This window comes from Neomonachus schauinslandi, chromosome 9 (genome assembly GCF_002201575.2).
Source record: "Neomonachus schauinslandi chromosome 9, ASM220157v2, whole genome shotgun sequence".
Classification (NCBI taxonomy): Eukaryota; Metazoa; Chordata; class Mammalia; order Carnivora; family Phocidae; genus Neomonachus; species Neomonachus schauinslandi.
Window position 1 is genome coordinate 110,801,827 of NC_058411.1, and position 19,057 is coordinate 110,820,883.

Sequence of the window (19,057 nt, forward strand, 5' to 3'; positions counted from 1 at the left end):
CCTGTATGTTAAAATCCACATTATTCATTGGCCAAAGTGGAGTTGAGTCCATGTTTGTGGCACTTGGGGTATCTGAAAAGCTGGGGAATCGACTTAGGGGCTAAATGGGCAAGGGAAAAACTGAGGAGAGTAAACGGAGTTCTGCAGTTGTAGAATGGCCTTAAGTGTGGGCCAGTTTGTCCTCTGTGCTAAGATATTGAAATTCTGTAACAGTGATAGGCATTTGGACCAGTATGAGAACAAGCATACCAATTGGTCATATTTGTAGCATCTAGGATTGCATTAGTATCTCTAAATGAAAAGTTGTAATCAAATTCGGCAAATACCCTATTTTCCTCCCCTCACCAAGGATCTACAGACTTACCCTACTGAATTGTGTGATTATCTGTGACAAAATTAGTGCTATTTATTCTGTTAAATAAGCTTAATTCAGGGCTCTTTTTCTGTTTCTTCCCTTAAATATATCTGCTCGTTTTAAAAGAGATAGAAACAATTTAAAATGGAAACTTAGGAAGTACAGGCTTCAGTGTCACCATTCTCGAAATTGTCAACATAGTTTTTCCACTGTTATTGCTATGGTGGAGAGGTTAACTGGACTGTGGTTTTCATCTCTGGGGAGTCAGTTAGAGTTGGTATCTGTGGAAGTAAAGTTGATGGTTGCTTTCAAGGTTTAAGAGTAGTCTTTAGAAATAAAAAGTCTTGGGGTGCCTGGCTGGCTCAGTCGGTGGAGCATGCAACCCTTGATCTTGGGGTTGTGAAATTGAGCCCCATGTTGCAAGTAGAGATTACTTAATAAAATCTTTAAAAAGAACAATAAAGAAAAGGTCTTTGGATCTTGTTAATGGCAAGGAAGAGTCAGAACTTGAGGTTGCATGTTTCAGGGCTTTGGAAATGTATTTGCACTCAATGAGTCTTTTGTTGTATGTTGAAGAAACTGTAAACGTGCTTGTGTGTATGTGTAAGGCGCCCTAGTGATGGTAGACATTTTGACTTAAGTGGGAGAACAGAAAAATAACGATACTGTGTATGCACAGAGTATAAATGTGCTCATTGTTTTTCCTGCACTTCACTGGATAAGCCAGAGTGCAAGTCTTAACTTGCACCACAGCTCTGGCCTTTAAAATTCTTTACCCATAGTTCTTTTTGGTGTTTGGTTAATCCTTGGAATTTCTTCTTCATAGGTTATATTTAAAAGCAAAAATGCTGGGAAATAGAGGAATTAAACCAACCAGTCTATTGGCAAAGTATATTCTTTGGCAATTATTTACATAATATGATAGTTGGGCTTACATGTGGCTACCTGAAAAATAAGCACCCTTAAGTCTGAAGAGCCTTACAAGGGCTCAGTCATCTCCTCCAACTAGACTTCATCCCAGTGAAAAGAACAACTGGAATCCTATCATAGGCTATGTGCCATTTGGGAACAATGATGGCCATGGAAGTAAGGGGATAAAGGAACAAGTATGGACAACAGAAAAGGGATCGGGGACTGAGTTAAATATGCCCTTTTGGACACCCAACAACTTCTGTTACTTTGGGAGTTTTGAGCTTCTGGAAACAGAAAACATTGTTTTCATCTCTCTATTTATTCTGTTAAATGAACTATATATAGAAATATTCAGAATTTAATTTTTCATTTAGTCCAACTCTGATAATTTATAGAAGTACTTGACATTGGCTGTAATGTTTTTTAGAAACATTTTATGCATTTCTAGTCAAGCTTTATTTGTAGAAATAATTATTTATAAGTGTTTTCTGAAGCTTCATGCTCTGTGCCTCTGCAAAGGGGAAGGTTGTATTCTTCCCTAAAGATTTATTATGTATGTAATAATAGCAGCTAATATTTGATGAACATTTTCTATGTGTCAGGCAGTATTCAAAATATTTTATAGGAGTAAGTTTCCTTCTAATCCTCAATACATTTTTGTGAAGTAGATACCATTATTATCACTGCTTTACGATGAAGAAACTGAGACCCAAAGATAATAAATGACTTGCCAGAAGTCAAGTACATGATAGGCCAGTATTCAAGTGAAGGTAGTGTGCTATATTAACCATGAGGAGCAGCTTTGACTTTGCAGTTCTTTCAGACTTCTTCGGGAGGACTCCAAACCTTGGACTGATGGATAACCTTGCTATATTGGGAACGGGTTCCTTATATTTGCTTTATCCAAGCCACTTTTTCTATAAATGTGAACAAAATTCAGGACCAAGAATATGGATTACTGCAAAGCTGATCTTTGCGTTTTATGAAATCTGTTTGTGAGGTGGTCCCAAGCCTAAGATCAGCAGCCTCACTCATTGTATTTTATGACAGTGGATTAGGAGAGAGTGTCCTTGGTGAGCAACAAGAGGGGAGACTTTGTTTTTCCATGCTTGGGTATTTGGGTAACTGAGCAGGAACCGAGAACCCAATTTGAACTTCCACGTGTCTTCTTGCTACTGCTTAGGGTACCTTTATATTGGAAAAGGCAACTTTATAATTTGAGGAAAAAATCCAAACACTACTGACACCTACTAGGAGATCAATGTAGCTGGGTCCTTTGGAAAAGTCCACTTCTGTAATGCAGAAGCCAACCTAACTGGTCCCTTGGTTCCTTTTCTGAGAGAAGCTACTTTTGCCCTAAGTGCTCTGAGCGGTCTTGCAGGAACTGTTTCCTGGGCGAGAGAAATGGGTGTGTTCCCACCTTACGAACAGCAAGTGGCAGTCTAGTTCCATGCTAGATATAGCCGTGGACCGAGAGTGTCAGCCTTTCAGATGCCTCATTGCATAGAAAGCTATATCTTAGTTTGCTTTGCACAGCCTATTTTGTCCCCTGTTGTTTATGTGCTACTTCATTTTCTCATGGACAGAGTAGACTGAAAATATTTTTTTGTAGAAAACACTCACTAGCTGTGAAGTGGACTCATCACACCAATGGCTTGAGTCATTACTGACATGATTTCTTCTCCTTCAGCCTCAGGTTCTGCAGGAAAAGGAAGCCGGCTGCCAGACCTAGGATCTGACTACAAACCTCCGATGAGTGGTAAAGTCTTTCTTATGGCTTTTTTGGCCCACTGTGGGCATGACATGGTTCCGCTTGAATCTCGAAATGTCTTTTATAGCTTCTTTGTGGTGGGTTGTAGCATGTTAACCTATTTCCTTTTATTTAGTAGTTACCTTTAGGCATTTTCTGGCAAAAATTCGCTGAATTACTGCAAACCCATTCACTATAAGATCCATAAATAAAATTATTTCTCCACATATCCAACTTTAATAAGATTAATTCTAAACAAATCAGTCTTTTGCCCACTGCCTGCCTCTAGAAAAGAATTAGAATCTTGCTCTCAAAAATAAACCCTCTAATAGGATTATCCATCACCTAGAACAAGCCAAAGAAATGCTTTAGAATCATGACTTTCTCCCCATACTGCTTACCACAGTGTTTTAATTTGGGAATTCTAAAAAATTCTTCCCACTCTCCTAGCCAGCTTAAGAGCTGGTGCCTTCTAATTCCTTAATGATGACACCTACTTCTCTACAGAACTTCACTGTTTATAAGTTACTTTCACACCTGAAATTACATTTGATCCTCATAACACTGAAGCACGGAGAACAGATATTCCCATTTTATACATTAAGAGACTCAGTGGTGGAGAAGTAATGTGCCTGGATCCACCCACTAATTATGGAAGTCCTGGAACCAAAATCCAGATTTCTGACTCCTGATTGTGACTTTTCCACTATCACACGCAGCCTGAAAGGCCTGGGGTTCTGTACCAGATGTGGGAATCTGAGTCCTGGGCTGAGTTCTAGGACTGCGCTTTTCCTCCTGGGATGTGTGTATTATATTTATGTGCTGTCCACAGTATAATACTCAAGGCTCTGAGAAGAGCAGTTGTTTCCTTGTCTTTCATTTATACATTCATTCATTCACATGTGTTTATAAAGGTTCAGGTTCTATGTAACAGGCTATGTATGGAAGCAAAAGGAGTAACAAAGCAGCTGACAGAGAAAAGGGAAAGCTTCATAGAAGAGGAGGTGTCTGACCCAGATATGAAAGGATGCGTGGAAGATGGCTAAATGTCACGGGGCAGGGGGGTTGAACATTTCAGGAAGCACCAACAGCACGTGCAAATGCATGGCAGCAAAAAACAGCCGGCTCTCTCCAGGGATCACACTGCCTGGAGACAGGCTAGGGATTCTCACATTAGAGAAGGTGGTAGGTTAGAACCAGCCTGCCAAAAGCTCAGGTACCAAAGCTATGAAATGTGAGCTTCATCCTGCACATAACACGTGTAAGACGCCTTGTACCACGGGCGAACTGTGACCTCCATTTATTGAGTACCAAGTGTAATTATTCTGGTGAATGAAGAATGAGTTGGGGCTGAGATGATGATGTCAGAGAGAGTGGTTAAGAAGCTGTTGCAGCAGTCTGAGCAGCAAGCCTCAAGATGAGGCTTGAGTAGTGGCCTGTCATAATGTCCCCAGCAGGACATGCTCCCGCGGCAGATCATTCCTACTCTGTCTTCCATGGGAGCTTTTGGTCCTCTCAGAAGTTAGAGGTCAAATGCAGTTAAGTGGGAATTCATCTCTGGAAAGAGCTGCCGCCACCACCTCTGCTGTCCCCACACCCCAGCTCCCCAGCCTCTGATTTGCAGTGCCTGCCCCGCCACACATCCTACCCAGTAACTCAGCACTGCTGTTAATAAAAGGTGTATGGAAAGCCCCAATGTGGTCTAATTTTATTGGCCCCTAGTTCTGTAGTCTTTCCCGAATATAAAAATGTTGTATTATTAAAGGTCGGTACGGACAATTTAAGTTGTCTCTCTGCTTACTTTTTTCTCAGAAATGAGGAATAAAAATGATTGAACCAAATGGAGAAGAATAAGCTCTTAAGCCCTCCTAAATCAGCCCAGATTTAGCACTGTGCTTAGATATAGCCAATAAAAATCATACAATCAGAAGTTGGAAGGTCAGCTAATGCAGTGTTATGGAAGGGGTTCCCACAATAAGTATACTTTGAATTAGATCATAAGTTTATAAACCAGGGTTGTACTTAGGAATCACTTTAGGAGCTTTTCTAAAAAACAGATTCCCAAGCCATAGCTTCATCTTAGGAATTTCTTCCACAATCTCCCAGACTGGTAGAATGATTCTTCTTAAACACTTGTAGAAACTAAACACTCATTACTTTGTAAGGCAGCCCATCCATTATTGTACAGATCTGACTATTGTATAGGAGAGAGAGAATAACTGGAAGGAAAGACATCAGCTATCTATGGTATCATATCCCCTCTTTTTATTTTTTTCATAGCACTTATTACTAGTAATTTCTTACTTGTTTATTTTCTGCCCCTACCCCAGCAGTCATATCCTTGTTGTACACTGTTGCATCCCTAGTACCTAGAACAATGTCTGGCACATAGTAACTACTCAGTAAATATTTGTCAAATTAATGCATATGTACAGACCTACTTTTCCCTGAAGCTGAATAAGAGAATTAACTTTGCAAAGACTATATTTATAAAAGCAGACTGTATTTTTCAAGTAGTTTTTGTGATCTCAGACATCTATATGTGGGGGAAAACTTTAGCTTTCTATGACTGTACATTTTTTAAATGCTTTTGAAAGTCAGAAAACTAAATTATTTACAAATGGTGCTTTATAAGACAAATGTATGCATAATATAACATAAGACACTGGGGCGGGTGGAGGGGCAGACCCTTTATTTGTCCAAGTATAATGTTCAGTATAATTCGAGAAGCTTTTACTGAACACCAGCTTTGTGCAAGGCACTGTGTTAAGAACTGTACATAGTGCATAAACTTGGCTCTGCAGATTACATGAGACACTTGTATCCAAGGCAACGAGTTTATTACAGAGACTCTCACATGAAGTTTCCATACTCTTGAGTGTATGCATTTGTGGAATTCTCGAACACTAACAAATGCATCGGTTTTCCCTCTACAGGTAGTAACAGCCCGCATGGAAGCCCCACCTCTCCCCTGGACAGTAGCATGCTGCTGGTCATCATTGTTTCGGTTGGCGTCGTCACCATTGTGGTGGTTGTGGTCATCGCTGTCTTTTGCACCAGGCGCACCACCTCTCACCAGAAAAAGTAAGGAGCCCCAAATGTAGCCCATGATTTTTGCTATCTATTCTCTTGCTCCTCTGTGACTCCTGTATTTGGAGTTGTACAAAGAGATAAAACATACAGTACAGTTTACCCTTGAACAATGTGGGGATTAGGGGGCTGACCCCCCCATGCAGTCAAAAATCTGCATATAAATTTTGACCCCCAAAATTTAACTACTAATAGCCTACTAGTGACAGAAAGCCTTACTGATAACATAAACTGTTGATTAACACCTATTTTGTGTGTTATATATTATATATAACATATATACATATATGTATAATATATGTATATTATATACAAAATATATATATATTGTATTCTTACAAAAAAGCTAGAAAAAAGAAAATGATTAAGAAAATCATAAGAAAGAGAAAATATATTTACAGTGCTTTACTGTATTTATCAAAAAGAGTCCACACATGGATACCAAGCACATACCCTCACCCTGGCCCTCCTAACCCTAATCCTAGATCTGAAAAGTGAGTTCCTGAACACATGATAAGAAAAGCTGAGAAGCAGCCTAGTTATTCTGGAGAAGACCCCAAATATTTAAGAATTGGTGATATTTCTGAAAATGGGTATAAAGGTAAAGATAAAAACAGAAGGAACAATTGAATATCTATTTAAAGAGTATTTAGAGCCCCAAATCCCTTCCTTGCCTCAGCCCAGTAGATGGCAGCCATGTCTGTTCCTGCCCAAGCAGAAGTCTGGAGTTTTATTCTCTGGCGAGATCTCTGAACTGTAGGATATTAGGAACATACACTAACCCAAACCCTAACCAATAAATGTAACCCTCCAGAGAGGTCTCTGAATTGCAGGATATTAGGTACATACCCTCATGCTGGCCCTAACGCTAACCCTAGATATGAGGGGGGGAAATGGTATATGATGTGATATTTATATATACAATGGAATATTACTCAGCCATATAAAAGAGGGAGATCTTGCCATTTGCAACTACATGGATGGAGCTAGAGACTATTACTAAGTGAAATTAGTCAGTCAGAAAGACAAATACCATATTTTTCACTCGTTTAGAATTTAAGAGACAAAACAAATGAGCAAAGGGAAAAAAAGAAACAGACTCTTAACTCTAGACACTGATGGTCACCAGGGGGGAGGTGGGTGGGGGGATGGGTGACATAGGTGAAGGGGATTAAGGAGTGCATTGTTGTGAGGACTGGGTAATGTATGGAAGTGTTGAATCACTTTATTGTACACCCCAAAATAATATTACACTGTATGTTAACTAGCTGGAATTTAAAAAAAAACTTTTTAAAAAGTCGGCGTGTAAGTGGACCCCCACTGTTCAGTCCCATGTTGTTCAAGGGTTAACTGTACATGAAAAGTGATGTTTTAAATATTTTTAAGGGAAATGCAGAATGGTTCTTCCTGTAAATGTGGATCAGTGTTCTGGCAGGAAGGAGATGCACACTCAAGAGGGGTGGAAGGAAGTTTAATGAAGAGACCATTTACAGAGTCATAGACGGGGTTAGGAGACAAGACAGAGACGTTCAAGGACCAGCAGCCATGATAGGCCACTGTCACCCTTAGGCCTGAAAGGGCAAGAGGTCTTTCTGAAGAAGAGAGAGCTGTGTTCAGAGGTCTGAAGCAGTAGGAGAAGGCTTGACAGGAGCTGGGTGTGGTGGGAGGAAGGTGGACTTTGCCAGCCCCTTAGCCCCACAGGGAGGGGACAGGATAAAAACACCTCCTACTCTCCAGTCTCTTGCCTGTTTCTTCAGTTGGCCAAACCCATCGGAAGCTAGGAGCAGGGTTGCCAAGTAAAGCAGATAGAGGTCATTTAACTCAACCTCTCGAGTCACAGAGCCAAGTAGAGAATAGATCTGCCAAGGGAAGTGGACTGTGTCTAGCCCAGCCTTGCCGGTAGCTGTTTTGGAGTACTGTTTGTATATGCCCAAGGTGAACCAGATGCACAGGAGTTTATGGGCATTCTTACAGGCTTTTTCACTGCACAAATGCTACCTGAAATGGAAGAAGACCACAGACCTCTAACTCTACATCTAAGTTTAAGAATATTTTCCAAAGGGCGCCTTGGTGTCTCAGTTGGTTGAACATCTGATTCTTCATTTCGACTCAGGTCATGATCTCAGGGTCGTGAGACTGAGCCCCACGTCAGGCTTCATGCTCAGTGCAGAGTCTGCTTGAGTTTCTCTCTCCCTCTTACTCTGTTCCTCCCCCCACCCCCTGCTCCATGTGTGCTCTCTCTCTAAAATAAATTTTAAAATCCGTTAAGAAAAAAAAAAAAAGAATATGTTTCAAGAAGTGCTACCAGATGTGGAAGTTGAGGTTAGGACTGGCAGGGACAGGTTGGGGGTCAGTGGGGAGATACTGATTTAGTGAATAAGAAAGGCTCATTTATAATGAGGGGTCGAATGACTGCCAGCCCTGAACTCCTCTAGGATATTGAGAGTTGTGGTAATTGTCCAAAGCAAATAGCGAGGTGCTTCAGTTATAATACTGCTTGATAACAGCCTATGCTCCTAAACTTGAGAGAGTCCCTGACCCTAGACCACTTTCAACTCACATATAGTATCTGGCCAGCGAGACAGATACCAAAAAATAAAAAGATACCTGAATTACCCCTAATAGCAAAAAACACCTGTGGGCAATAAAATGACTTTAATTGCTGTATCCTAAAAGATCATAAGATGGAGATATTGCTCCATAAAAGAGAAATGCAAGTTCATGTCAGTGTTTGTGATTATCCCTCAGACTTGGTCTGCCCAAGGCAAGATGCATGTGTTCAAAACACATTTGTTTGTTTTCATATAGACAAGTACAGACTACCCTGTTGCTGCCTCTAGTGATGGCCTTGTCATTTTGTGTTACGTGAGGCTTTTAATCTTTCTTTGCCCAAACAAAATAGCTTCCTATAGCTTGTGTTGCATCTCTTTTCCAAGGCAATGGCCGTGGGGGGGGGCTCCTTTATAAGCTTCCTGATCCCTGCCTCTTACACCTTTTCCCTGCCTCCTTTTGATTATGGAAAACTGTTTCTCTTGAACGTGTCAGCAATGATGTTATTTCTACTCTAGAACTTTTCTGCAAGGTTCTTTGTTCAGCATTTCAAATGTACCTACTTTTATGAACTTGGTTTTATATCTAGTTTCAGAAATCTTGATCTCTTTATTTAAACGAATCTAAAAAAAACCAAAGTGATGGAATTCCTTAGTGCTTTGGGGGATTTAAAATTCAAAATAAATAAAAAATAAAGTACTTCTTCAGATTGAGAGGTAGAAAACTGAGTTGGTAATAGGCTCTGTACTTTGAATCTGCAAATCCTACAGATTTGGGTCCTTTTGCTTAAAAGAATTTTGTCGAGTCTTCATGGGGCTTTCCCTCTCCCTCTCTCAACGACCATCTTTCCAGGCGTTCCATGAACCACTGAAAAATATGTGTGAGCTTTTCTTAACACTTTTTTCCCTCTCTGATACCTGAAGTGCCTCCCATTTCAATTGTAGGGGCTTATAGACTCTTACAAACTCAGAGTTGACGGAGCATTTAGGGCCTAGCCCTTCGTTGCTTCTCAACACGTTCCTCATTAGCTGCCTCACCCTCAGCAGGTGAGAACTACCTCCGGGTACCATCGTGTGATCCAAAAACTTCTTCAGTGTACTTCCTCCTACCAGAAGCCAGTTCTCCATTTATCCTCTGGATCTCAGTGGCTCTCATCTTTCTAAGACCTTATACTTGCTGTTACCCCCTCCAGCACAGCTAACATTTCACTCTCTTGGCTTTGTCCCTTCAGCAGGCAAGTGTGTTCACACCTCTTTCATCTTAAGAAGTCATTATAATTATAACGCTACTGCATGGTTCTCGGCTGTTTACAAACCCGTCTTTCCCTTCACCACACAATTTCTTGATTATGATATACACTCGTCCATTCTTTCATTGCCTACTTATGCTTCAGTTCTTGTTAATCTGGATTCTGCTCCTACCACTTTACCAAAATTGCTTTTGCTGAGGATTGATGACCTCCATATTGTTAAAGCCAGCAGACTTTTTTTGAATTTTATTTTATTATGTTATGTTAGTCACCATACAGTACATCATTAGTTTTTGATGTAGTGATCCACGATTCATTGTTTCTGTATAACACCCAGTGCTCCATGCAATATGTGCCCTCCTTAATACCCATCACTGGGCTAACCCATCCCCCCATGCCCCTCCCCTCTAAAACCCTCAGTTTGTTTCTCGGAGTCCATAGTCTCTCATGGTTCATCTCCCCCTCTGATTTACCCCCCTTCATTTTTCCCTTTGTTCTCCTAATGTCCCCCATGCTATTCCTTATGTTTCACAAATAAGTGAAACCATATTACAATTGACTTTCTCTGCTTGACTTATTTCACTTAGCATAATCTCCAGTCCCATCCATGTTGATGTAGAAGTTGGGTATTCATCCTTTCTGATGGCTGAGTAATATTCCATTGTATATATGGACCCCGTCTTCTTTATCCATTCATCTGTTGAAGGGCATCTCAGCTCTTCCCACAGTTTGGCTATTGCGGACATTGCTGCTATGAACATTGGGATGCATGTGGCCCTTCTTTTCACTACATCTGTGTCTTTGGGGTAAATACCCAGTGGTGCAATTACTGGGTCATAGGGTAGCTCTATTTTTAATTTTTTGAGGAATCTCCACACTGTTTTCCAAAGTGGCTGTACCAACTTGCATTCCCACCAACAGTGTAAGAGGGTTCCCCTTTTTCCACAACCTCTCCAACATTTGTTTCCTGCCTTGTCAATTTTTGCCAGTCTAACTGGTGTAAGGTGGTATCTCAGTGTGGTTTTGATTTGTATGTCTCTGATGGCTAGTGATGTGAGCATTTTTTTCATGTGTCTGTTAGCCATTTGTATGTCTTCTTTTGAGAAGTGTCTGTTCATGTCTTCTGCCCATTTTTTGACTTGATTATTTGTTTTTTGGGTGTTGAGTTTGAGAAGTTCTTTATAGATCTTGGATATCAGCCCTTTGTAGTGTCATTTGCAAATATCTTCTCCCATTCTGTGGGTTGCCTCTTTGCTTTTTTGACTGTTTCCTTTGCTGTGCAGAAGCTTTTTATCTTGATGAAGTCCCAAAAGTTCATTTTTGCTTTTGTTTCACTAGCTTTTGGAGATGTATCTTAAAAGAAGTTGCTCTGGCCGATGTCAAAGAGGTTACTGCCTATGTTCTCCTCTAGGATTTTGATGGATTCCTGTCTCACATTGAGGTCTTTCATCCATTTTGAGTTTATCTTTGTGTATGGTGTTAGAGAATGATTGAGTTTCATTCTTCTGCATGTGGCTGCCCAATTTTCCCAGCACCATTTATTGAAGAGACTGTCTTTTTTCCATTGCATATTTTTTCCTGCTTTGTGAAGATTATTTGACCATAGAGTTAAGGGTCCTTATCTGGGCTCTCTATTCTGTTCCATTGATCTCTGTGTCTGTTTTTGTGCCAATACCATGCTGTCTTGGTGATCACGGCTTTGTAACATAGCATGATCTGGCAATGTGATGCCCCCAGCTTTGTTTTTCTTGTGCAACATTTTGGCTATTTGGGGTCTTTTCTGATTCCATACAAATTTTAGGATTGTTTGTTCCAGCACTTTGAAAAACGTCATTGGAATTTTGATCGGGATGGTGTTGAATGTATAGATTGCTCTGGGCAGCATAAACATTTTAACAATGTTTATTCTTCCGATCCATGAGCATGGAATGTTTTTCCATCTTTTTGTGTCTTCTTTAATTTCTTTCATGAATGTTCTGTAGTTGCTAGAGTATAGATCCTTTACTTCTTTGGTTAGGTTTATTCCAAGGTATCTTATGGTTTTGGTGCTGTTGTAAATGGAATTGATTCTCTAATTTCTCTTTCTACAGTTGCATTGTTAGTGTATAAGAAAGCAACTGATTTCTGTGCATTGATTTTGTATCCTGCCACATTACTGAATTGCTGTATGAGTTCTGGTAATTTGGGGGTGGAGTCTTTTGGGTTTTCCACGTAAAGTATCATGTCATCTGCGAAGAGAGGGAGTTTGACTTCTTCTTTGCCAGTCTGAATACCTTTTATTTCTCTTTGTTGTCTGATTGCTGTTGCTAGGACTTCTAGTACTATGTTGAACAACAGTGGCAAGAGTGGGCATCCTTGACGTGTTCCTGATCTTAAGGGAATGGCTATCAGCTTTTCCCCATTGAGGATGATACTCGCTGTGGGTTTTTCATATTTATATATATATTTATATATATATATATATTTATATTTATATTTCATATTTTATGAAATTGAGGAATATTCCCTCTATCCCTATACTCTGAAGAGTTTTAATCAGGAAAGGATGCTGTATTTTGTCAAACAGCAGACACTTTTTAGTCCTTGGCTTAATCTCTCAACAATATTTAATTCAACTACTCCTTCCTTCTTGAAACATTCTCTTCTCCTGTATGTCATAATTGTATGTTCTCTTTCACAGCTCCCCCTGTCTACCCAGCCATCAAACCTTCCGCAGGACCTGATCCTAGACTTACTTCTCCTTCTCTGCTCTCCCCCGGTGATATCTACTCCCATGGCTTCATTTACTGTCTGCATTCCTGTTACTTCTGTGTTTCTATCTCTGGCCACGGCCTCTCTTCTGAGTCTCAGACTTGCACGCCCAGTTGCCTCTTCTACATTTCCTCTTGACTGTCTCAGAGGCACTTACCATGTTTAAGACAGAATTTATAATCTTTTCTTTTTTTTTTTTTTTTTTTTTTTATAATCTTTTCTGTCAAGCCTGCTTCTACCCCATTAATTCCAATGTTAGTAAATGGCTTAGCCTCAGACCTTGTCAACATCGCCTGCTCCACTTCTTTACTCCCACCCCACCCCACATCAGTTATTCACCAAGTCTTGTCATTTCTGCCTCCTAAATGGCTATCAGATCTGCCTCTTTTCTCCATCCCACTATCCTGGACCACCGTCAGTCATGGCTAGGACTGATGCAGTAGCATCCTAGCTGGTCTCCTGTTCTGTCCCCCACCCCATAAATCCATTCTTCATACCACAGTTGGTATAAATGTTTAACTCAGAATTGATCTCCTTACTGTCCTGCTTGAAACCATGTAGTGGTTTCTCATTACTCATAGAGGGAAGTTAAACTCTTGGCATGTCTCTAAAAGCTCTTTATGATCTGGGCTACCTTTCCAGCATCATTTCATATCATTCTCCACATGGTTCACTATGCTTCCACCACTCAGGACTTCTTATAGGCCCTCTGATATCCCAGGCTATTGTGCTCTGCTTCAAGGCTTTGACATAAGCTGATTTCATCACCTGGAAAGCATCTTCTGCCCTTCCTCCATTAAGTCTTAACTTCAGTATCCCCTCTTTCTCCAGGTTTGTCCTAGCCACTTTATGCCAACTATTAAGAAGTAACTATAACACTTGGCATTTCATTAAGCTCAAAATATTTTAAAATAATGAGATCAACATCTGTCTTCCTCACTTGACCAGAAATACTGAGGGCATAGCAGTCCAGTACAGGGATTGACTGACATACAGTGGGTACCTAATAAATTCATATTGAATGGGTGAGTGAGTGTGAGTGAGTGAATGGAGAAATTAAGGCACAGAGAAGTAAACACTGTCATCCACATTCTTGACTTTACCCATTTGGTAGTCCTAGGTTTGGGCTACCTGAAATGTTGTTTCCCTTCCTCTTTTATAAGCTACAGACTCTACCTCTATACCGTTGTTATATTTCTAATGTTCTTTCTCTATTGATTGGAACTTGAGGAGAAACCTTCTGCTTTAGAGATAACTTAATTTTAAAAATGCTGTCTAGGGGTGCCTGGGTGGCTCAGTCGTTAAGCATCTGCCTTCAGCTCAGGTCATGATGCCAGGGCCCTGGGATCGAGCCCCTCATCGGGCCTCCTGCTCGGCGGGAAGACTGCTTCTCCCTCTCCCACTCCCCCTGCTTGTGTTCCCTCTCTCGCTATATCTCTCTCTGTCAAATAAATAAATAAAAATCTTTAAAAAAATAAATAAAATAAAATGCTGTCTAGTCTGTTGATAATAATAATAAAAAAAAATGGTCACAAGGCAGTAGTCAAATATGCCCTTGTATGTATCTTTAAGTATGTGTGGACAAAGCAGAGATACATTTACTGTTTCCAAAAGTAAACTTGTTGCCCCTGTTTTCTCTTGTTTTGTTTATGTATTTTTAGTTTCTGCCTTTGCTTGAGGCATCTCTCAGAGGGCACTTTTAATCATTTAAGCCTTTTCACAAATAAGTTCAAAAGAGTTACTTTAAAAAAAAAAACTCTTAAATTTGTGCCTAGGAAACGAGCTGCTTGCAAATCAGTGAATGGCTCCCACAAGTACAAAGGGAACTCCAAAGATGTCAAACCCCCGGACCTCTGGATCCATCATGAGAGACTGGAGCTGAAACCCATCGATAAATCTCCAGACCCAAACCCCATCATGACTGATACTCCAATTCCTCGTAACTCTCAAGATATCACACCAGTTGACAATTCCATGGACAGCAACATCCATCAAAGGCGGAATTCATATAGAGGTGCAGGTTGTCCCCAAATGTGGGAAAACTATTTCCATTTAAATCATTTTCCATTTCCTACAGTTGCCTGAATTTGGTGATTCCTGTGTGAAGTTAGGTTTAAAGAAACGTGTGTTGTGGGATTTGGTCAACATCTGATAAAGAATAGATAGCTTGGGGAGAAAATAGCTTGTTATGGGGGAGAGGTTCTGTACCCAGATGAGACAACCTTCTAGATCTGTTAGGTCTCTTCTCATGTGTCACCAACTATCTGATACTGAAGCATTTGAGACAACCTAGCCTATGTCCATACATTTCATCCTCTCCCTCCATTTGGAGTCCACCTCTCATTGGGGTGTTCAGAATGTTCTTGGTCTGGATGCTCTAACTCACAAACACCACATGGAAGCATGGTGGGTAGCATTGTGTCAACTGCACTGACTCTCAACAGAGACTGCTGATCCTTTTCCTCTTTTTTCACTTCCTGCAGAAACACCTTGTCCCCATTATGTTGTTTGCGAGTCCTGAACCCCCCACTGCAAATGTTTTGCTGCTGAGGCTGCTTAGTGGCCTAGGGCACATGCTTATAACTAACCTCTATATTTGATGTCTAGGGCATGAATCAGAGGACAGCATGTCTACACTGGCTGGAAGGCGGGGAATGAGACCAAAAATGATGATGCCCTTTGACTCCCAGCCACCCCAGCGTAAGTTAAAAGCCTCTCATTTCCCCTGTGCTGTCAGTCTACCCAGTCGTCCTGGGGAACGAATACGAATGATCTCTTTGACTTTACGTGATCCTGACACAAAGGATGACCCGCTGAAGCTTCGGCACCTTGAGCAGGAAATACCAAACACTTTCATATTTTGCAGTTAACATTATTCCTGAGATAAATAAGCTAAAAAGCCAACTATTCCAGTCTCCCAGGAAAAGAGAAGTAACCAATCCCCCTAACAGTATGCACAGCATCTCTACAGGAGGGATGGAGAAGCATCCTTCCAACTGGAGCTGAGGATAGCCAGATATCACAGTGTTCCTTAGACTTCCTGAACACATTCAATGTTGATGGGCACCTGTCATTTTTTTAATTAATGGACTTTATATTTTAGAGGATTTTTAAGTTTATAGAACGGAGTTTTTAAAACAAAATTTTTCAACCTTATTTGACCATGCCTCACTTTGATAGGCATAAAAGTTACCTGGCCTCCTTTAATAATATTTGAAATTCAAACTAAGTTAAATATCATGATTGAAAACCAAAAAACAATGAATAAGCAAACCAATTCTTTTGTTCAAATTACTATGTCTTCTCCCTTGTCACTGTTTTCAAGGTAGGGAAGCTGTTCAGACTGGCTAACACGGTGGGGCTTTTGGGAAGAGTCCCCTGTGCCATCCTACGGTGAAAAAGCCACCTGCCTACTGATAGCAAGTTTTTTCAGTTCTGTACCAGAAGTATTTGCTGTAAGCTGAACAGATGCCCAGTAAGCCTTAACACTGTCAGGTACCTAGATTCAAATCCTGAAAGCATCCACTAGATCACTTTTCAGTTTAACCTAAATGAGGTTTTGAATTTTTTATTCGTTTCTTAAGATGTCCAATTTCAGAACTCTCGGCCACCTCTCTGTCAACAAGTGGCAGAGATTTAAATAATCACAGATACACTACACCCAAAGAAGTGAACCCTGACCCCCTGTACTTGGAAACAGGTGAAACACCCAGGTGTGTAAATGCATACACACACACTGTCACACTCACTGTGCACAGATATGTAGGCACTAGATTCTAAAAGTCAGCTTTGAAAGAGAAAGGGCTGATTAATTAGCAGGTCATTTCTGCACTAGGGACCGTGATGAAAAAAGAAAGGCCTGACCTTAGAAGCATGCAGGGAAAAACATGGTTTTCCTCTGATAAGAGGTGTCCTGGCTGGGGTCAGGTCTAAAAACATAAGTGTCTGAAAAGAGTAAATCCATTCCAGTTGTGTTTGATGTATAGCAAGATGGTAACTTGACTGCTTGTTTGCTTTGTGTAAGATTTTAGTTTTTACCTGGACTGGCTTATTTTTAAATGTTAAGGAGAAAAGATATGTTGTACCAGTTGGTATCAGTTCTTTTTTTCTCTTTTTCTTTTTTGGGGGATGGGCAAGGAGTACACATAAATAAACAGTATTATTTAATTTGTGCCTCAATAGTTGGGCAAGTGAATGGAATCTTTAATTCAAGAATCTGAAACCAGGTATTCCGATATACTTGTGACCTTCAGGTTTTGAGATCTCCTTTTCCACACGTGGCTCCAGTCCTTTTTCTCAAGCTGGGGGTTCCCTGGAGTCTGTCCCACTATCCACCTGCCTGGCCTTCAGCAGCTGAGCACTGCTGGGAAAGAACTTGCCAGCATTGGCTGAGGTTCAGTCAGCCTTGTACAAGGCTTTGCTCAGAAGCCCAGGACCCAGGCAGCTGACAGCCAGTGACTGCCAAGCGTATTCTAGGGAGCTGCTTTCACATTGTCTTCTTTTTTATTTACCCAATTTGGAAAGACTAGAAATGCCTTTAAAAAGAGAAAGTCAGTTTTATTTTTCTGTGCTGGAGTCCTGCATACCTAGAATGCTTTTCAGGTTGTATTTCCTAGGTAAAAGTCAGGAGGCTTCTTCTGTTCCCCCTGGTCTTAATTCTAGAAAATACTGATGCTGAAGCTCCCCGCTTCAGAAGACCACCTTTCTTCCCTTAAAGGAGATGCTGACTCCCAGACTGCCCTGAACCTCCTCTGCCAACTTTTCCAAGTTGTGTTTCATTCCAAAGGGCCACCTGAGCCTTCTGGTCTCTGAGTGCAGGGAAAGCCCCTGTTTTGTTCCCCAGGCCTGAAGGAGGGAAGGGGCAGGATGCTCCAGGGCCCTTGGTTGGTTGTGCCACCTGCCTGTCTGACAAGTGGCCAGGGCAGGAAATAACTGGAGAATAAAAGCGTCTTAGGATTTTTCTTCACCAGGCCCCACAGACATCTAGGGAGATCCTTGGTAACAGAGACATTTAATAGACTCCAAAGGCTATGAAGTTTTATCACAGTGTGTGATGCCTTTGCTTAGAGGGAAAAAAAAGGGTCCCCTGTGTTCCTAGTCAGCCCCACCTCTTTGCCTCTTTGATGGGTTTAGAGCTGTCCATGTTGGTCTTGAACATTCTGTTTCTAGAACTACTCTAAGGGAGTACCTAAGAGAAGCTTATTCCCCAACTGGGCTTCTGATTTTGTTTGTTTGCATCTCTCGGATTGATAATGAAGCCTCATTAAAGAAGTGTTTTGTCTTCTTAGAAAGTTGTATATGAAATATCTGTGTGGAAATTTGGATTCGTTAACAAAATGCAGCAAATGTAATTCCTTAGCCATTGTGGGAAGGAAGGAGGCAATTAGGAAAGATCCATTTATATTTTAAAATGTGAATGGATGTGGCTGAGCTCCCAGACTAGAAGCAGTAAGAGATGGTGCCATAGGCCTGTGTTTCATGCTTTTCCTACTGGACAGGAGTTCAGTCTGTTTGTGTCCCTTTTAAGATGTGAAAAACTGATTAAACAGCTACTCATCCATTCAGCTTAAATATTGCATGCCTCATTCAACAATAAGAAAAAACAACATATTAGGAATATACTTGAATATACTGTTTTTAAGGCAGGAGAAATATTTTTTTAGCAGGAGAAAAAATGAAGGAAACCTAAACCATCATTTGTTTGCTTATGGATTTATATTTTGTGACATACTCAAATAGATATTTTTAATAACTCGTGTAATCCATGTTTATTGGGAAATACAGATACACCAGAAGAAGTTTTTTTTTTTAACTCCTGACCATGCCTCCCCACAAGATAATGCCATTAACATTTCAGTGCATATTCCTCAGAGGTTTTTTCTGTGTGTGTGTGTATCTATATATATAGAGAGAGAGAGAGAGCTACATGCATAGGAGCGTGTTGATTTGAAAAAATGAATGTGAAATCCATGGCTACTAGTTCCCATGCAGCCAGCAGCCACCCAGAAGCCAAGGGAATGGTCGTGCTGCATGGGAGGGGCGGGGGGGCTTTGCTCTTGAACTGTGACTTGTGTATGTCCGTGCAAGCATGTTAAGCACTTCTCTGTCTTGTGTTCATCCACAGCTGTGATTAGTGCCCATCCCATCCATCCCCTCGATAACCCTCACCATCATTTCCACTCCAGCAGCCTCGCTTCTCCAGCTCGCAGTCATCTCTACCACCCGGGCAGCCCGTGGCCCGTTGGCACATCCCTGTCCCTTTCAGACAGGGCCAATTCCACAGGTGAGAGATGAGGCTCGAGCCCCAGGTGGAAAGCATTCCAAGAGTTGGCAAGCTGAAATGGGAAGGACTTGCCCTGCTTAGAAGGATTTGAAATTTTTCTGTGTTGTTTATGTATCA

At 40.9% G+C, this 19,057-nt stretch overlaps 1 protein-coding gene across 3 annotated transcripts in view; it reads left to right on the forward strand.

The window, feature by feature from the left end:
• Positions 1-19,057, forward strand: part of NEO1 (neogenin 1) — a 252,543-nt gene that overhangs the window by 225,983 nt on the left and 7,503 nt on the right. For 2 of the 3 annotated variants that reach the window (XM_044918423.1, XM_044918422.1), the window contains 5 exons: positions 2,958-3,026; positions 5,954-6,101; positions 14,433-14,671; positions 15,265-15,357; positions 18,782-18,940. In XM_044918423.1, coding sequence (XP_044774358.1) covers positions 2,958-3,026; positions 5,954-6,101; positions 14,433-14,671; positions 15,265-15,357; positions 18,782-18,940 — 708 coding nt within the window. The remainder of the gene's footprint in view (positions 1-2,957; positions 3,027-5,953; positions 6,102-14,432; positions 14,672-15,264; positions 15,358-18,781; positions 18,941-19,057) is intronic. The other variant, XM_044918424.1, reaches the window with a different exon arrangement.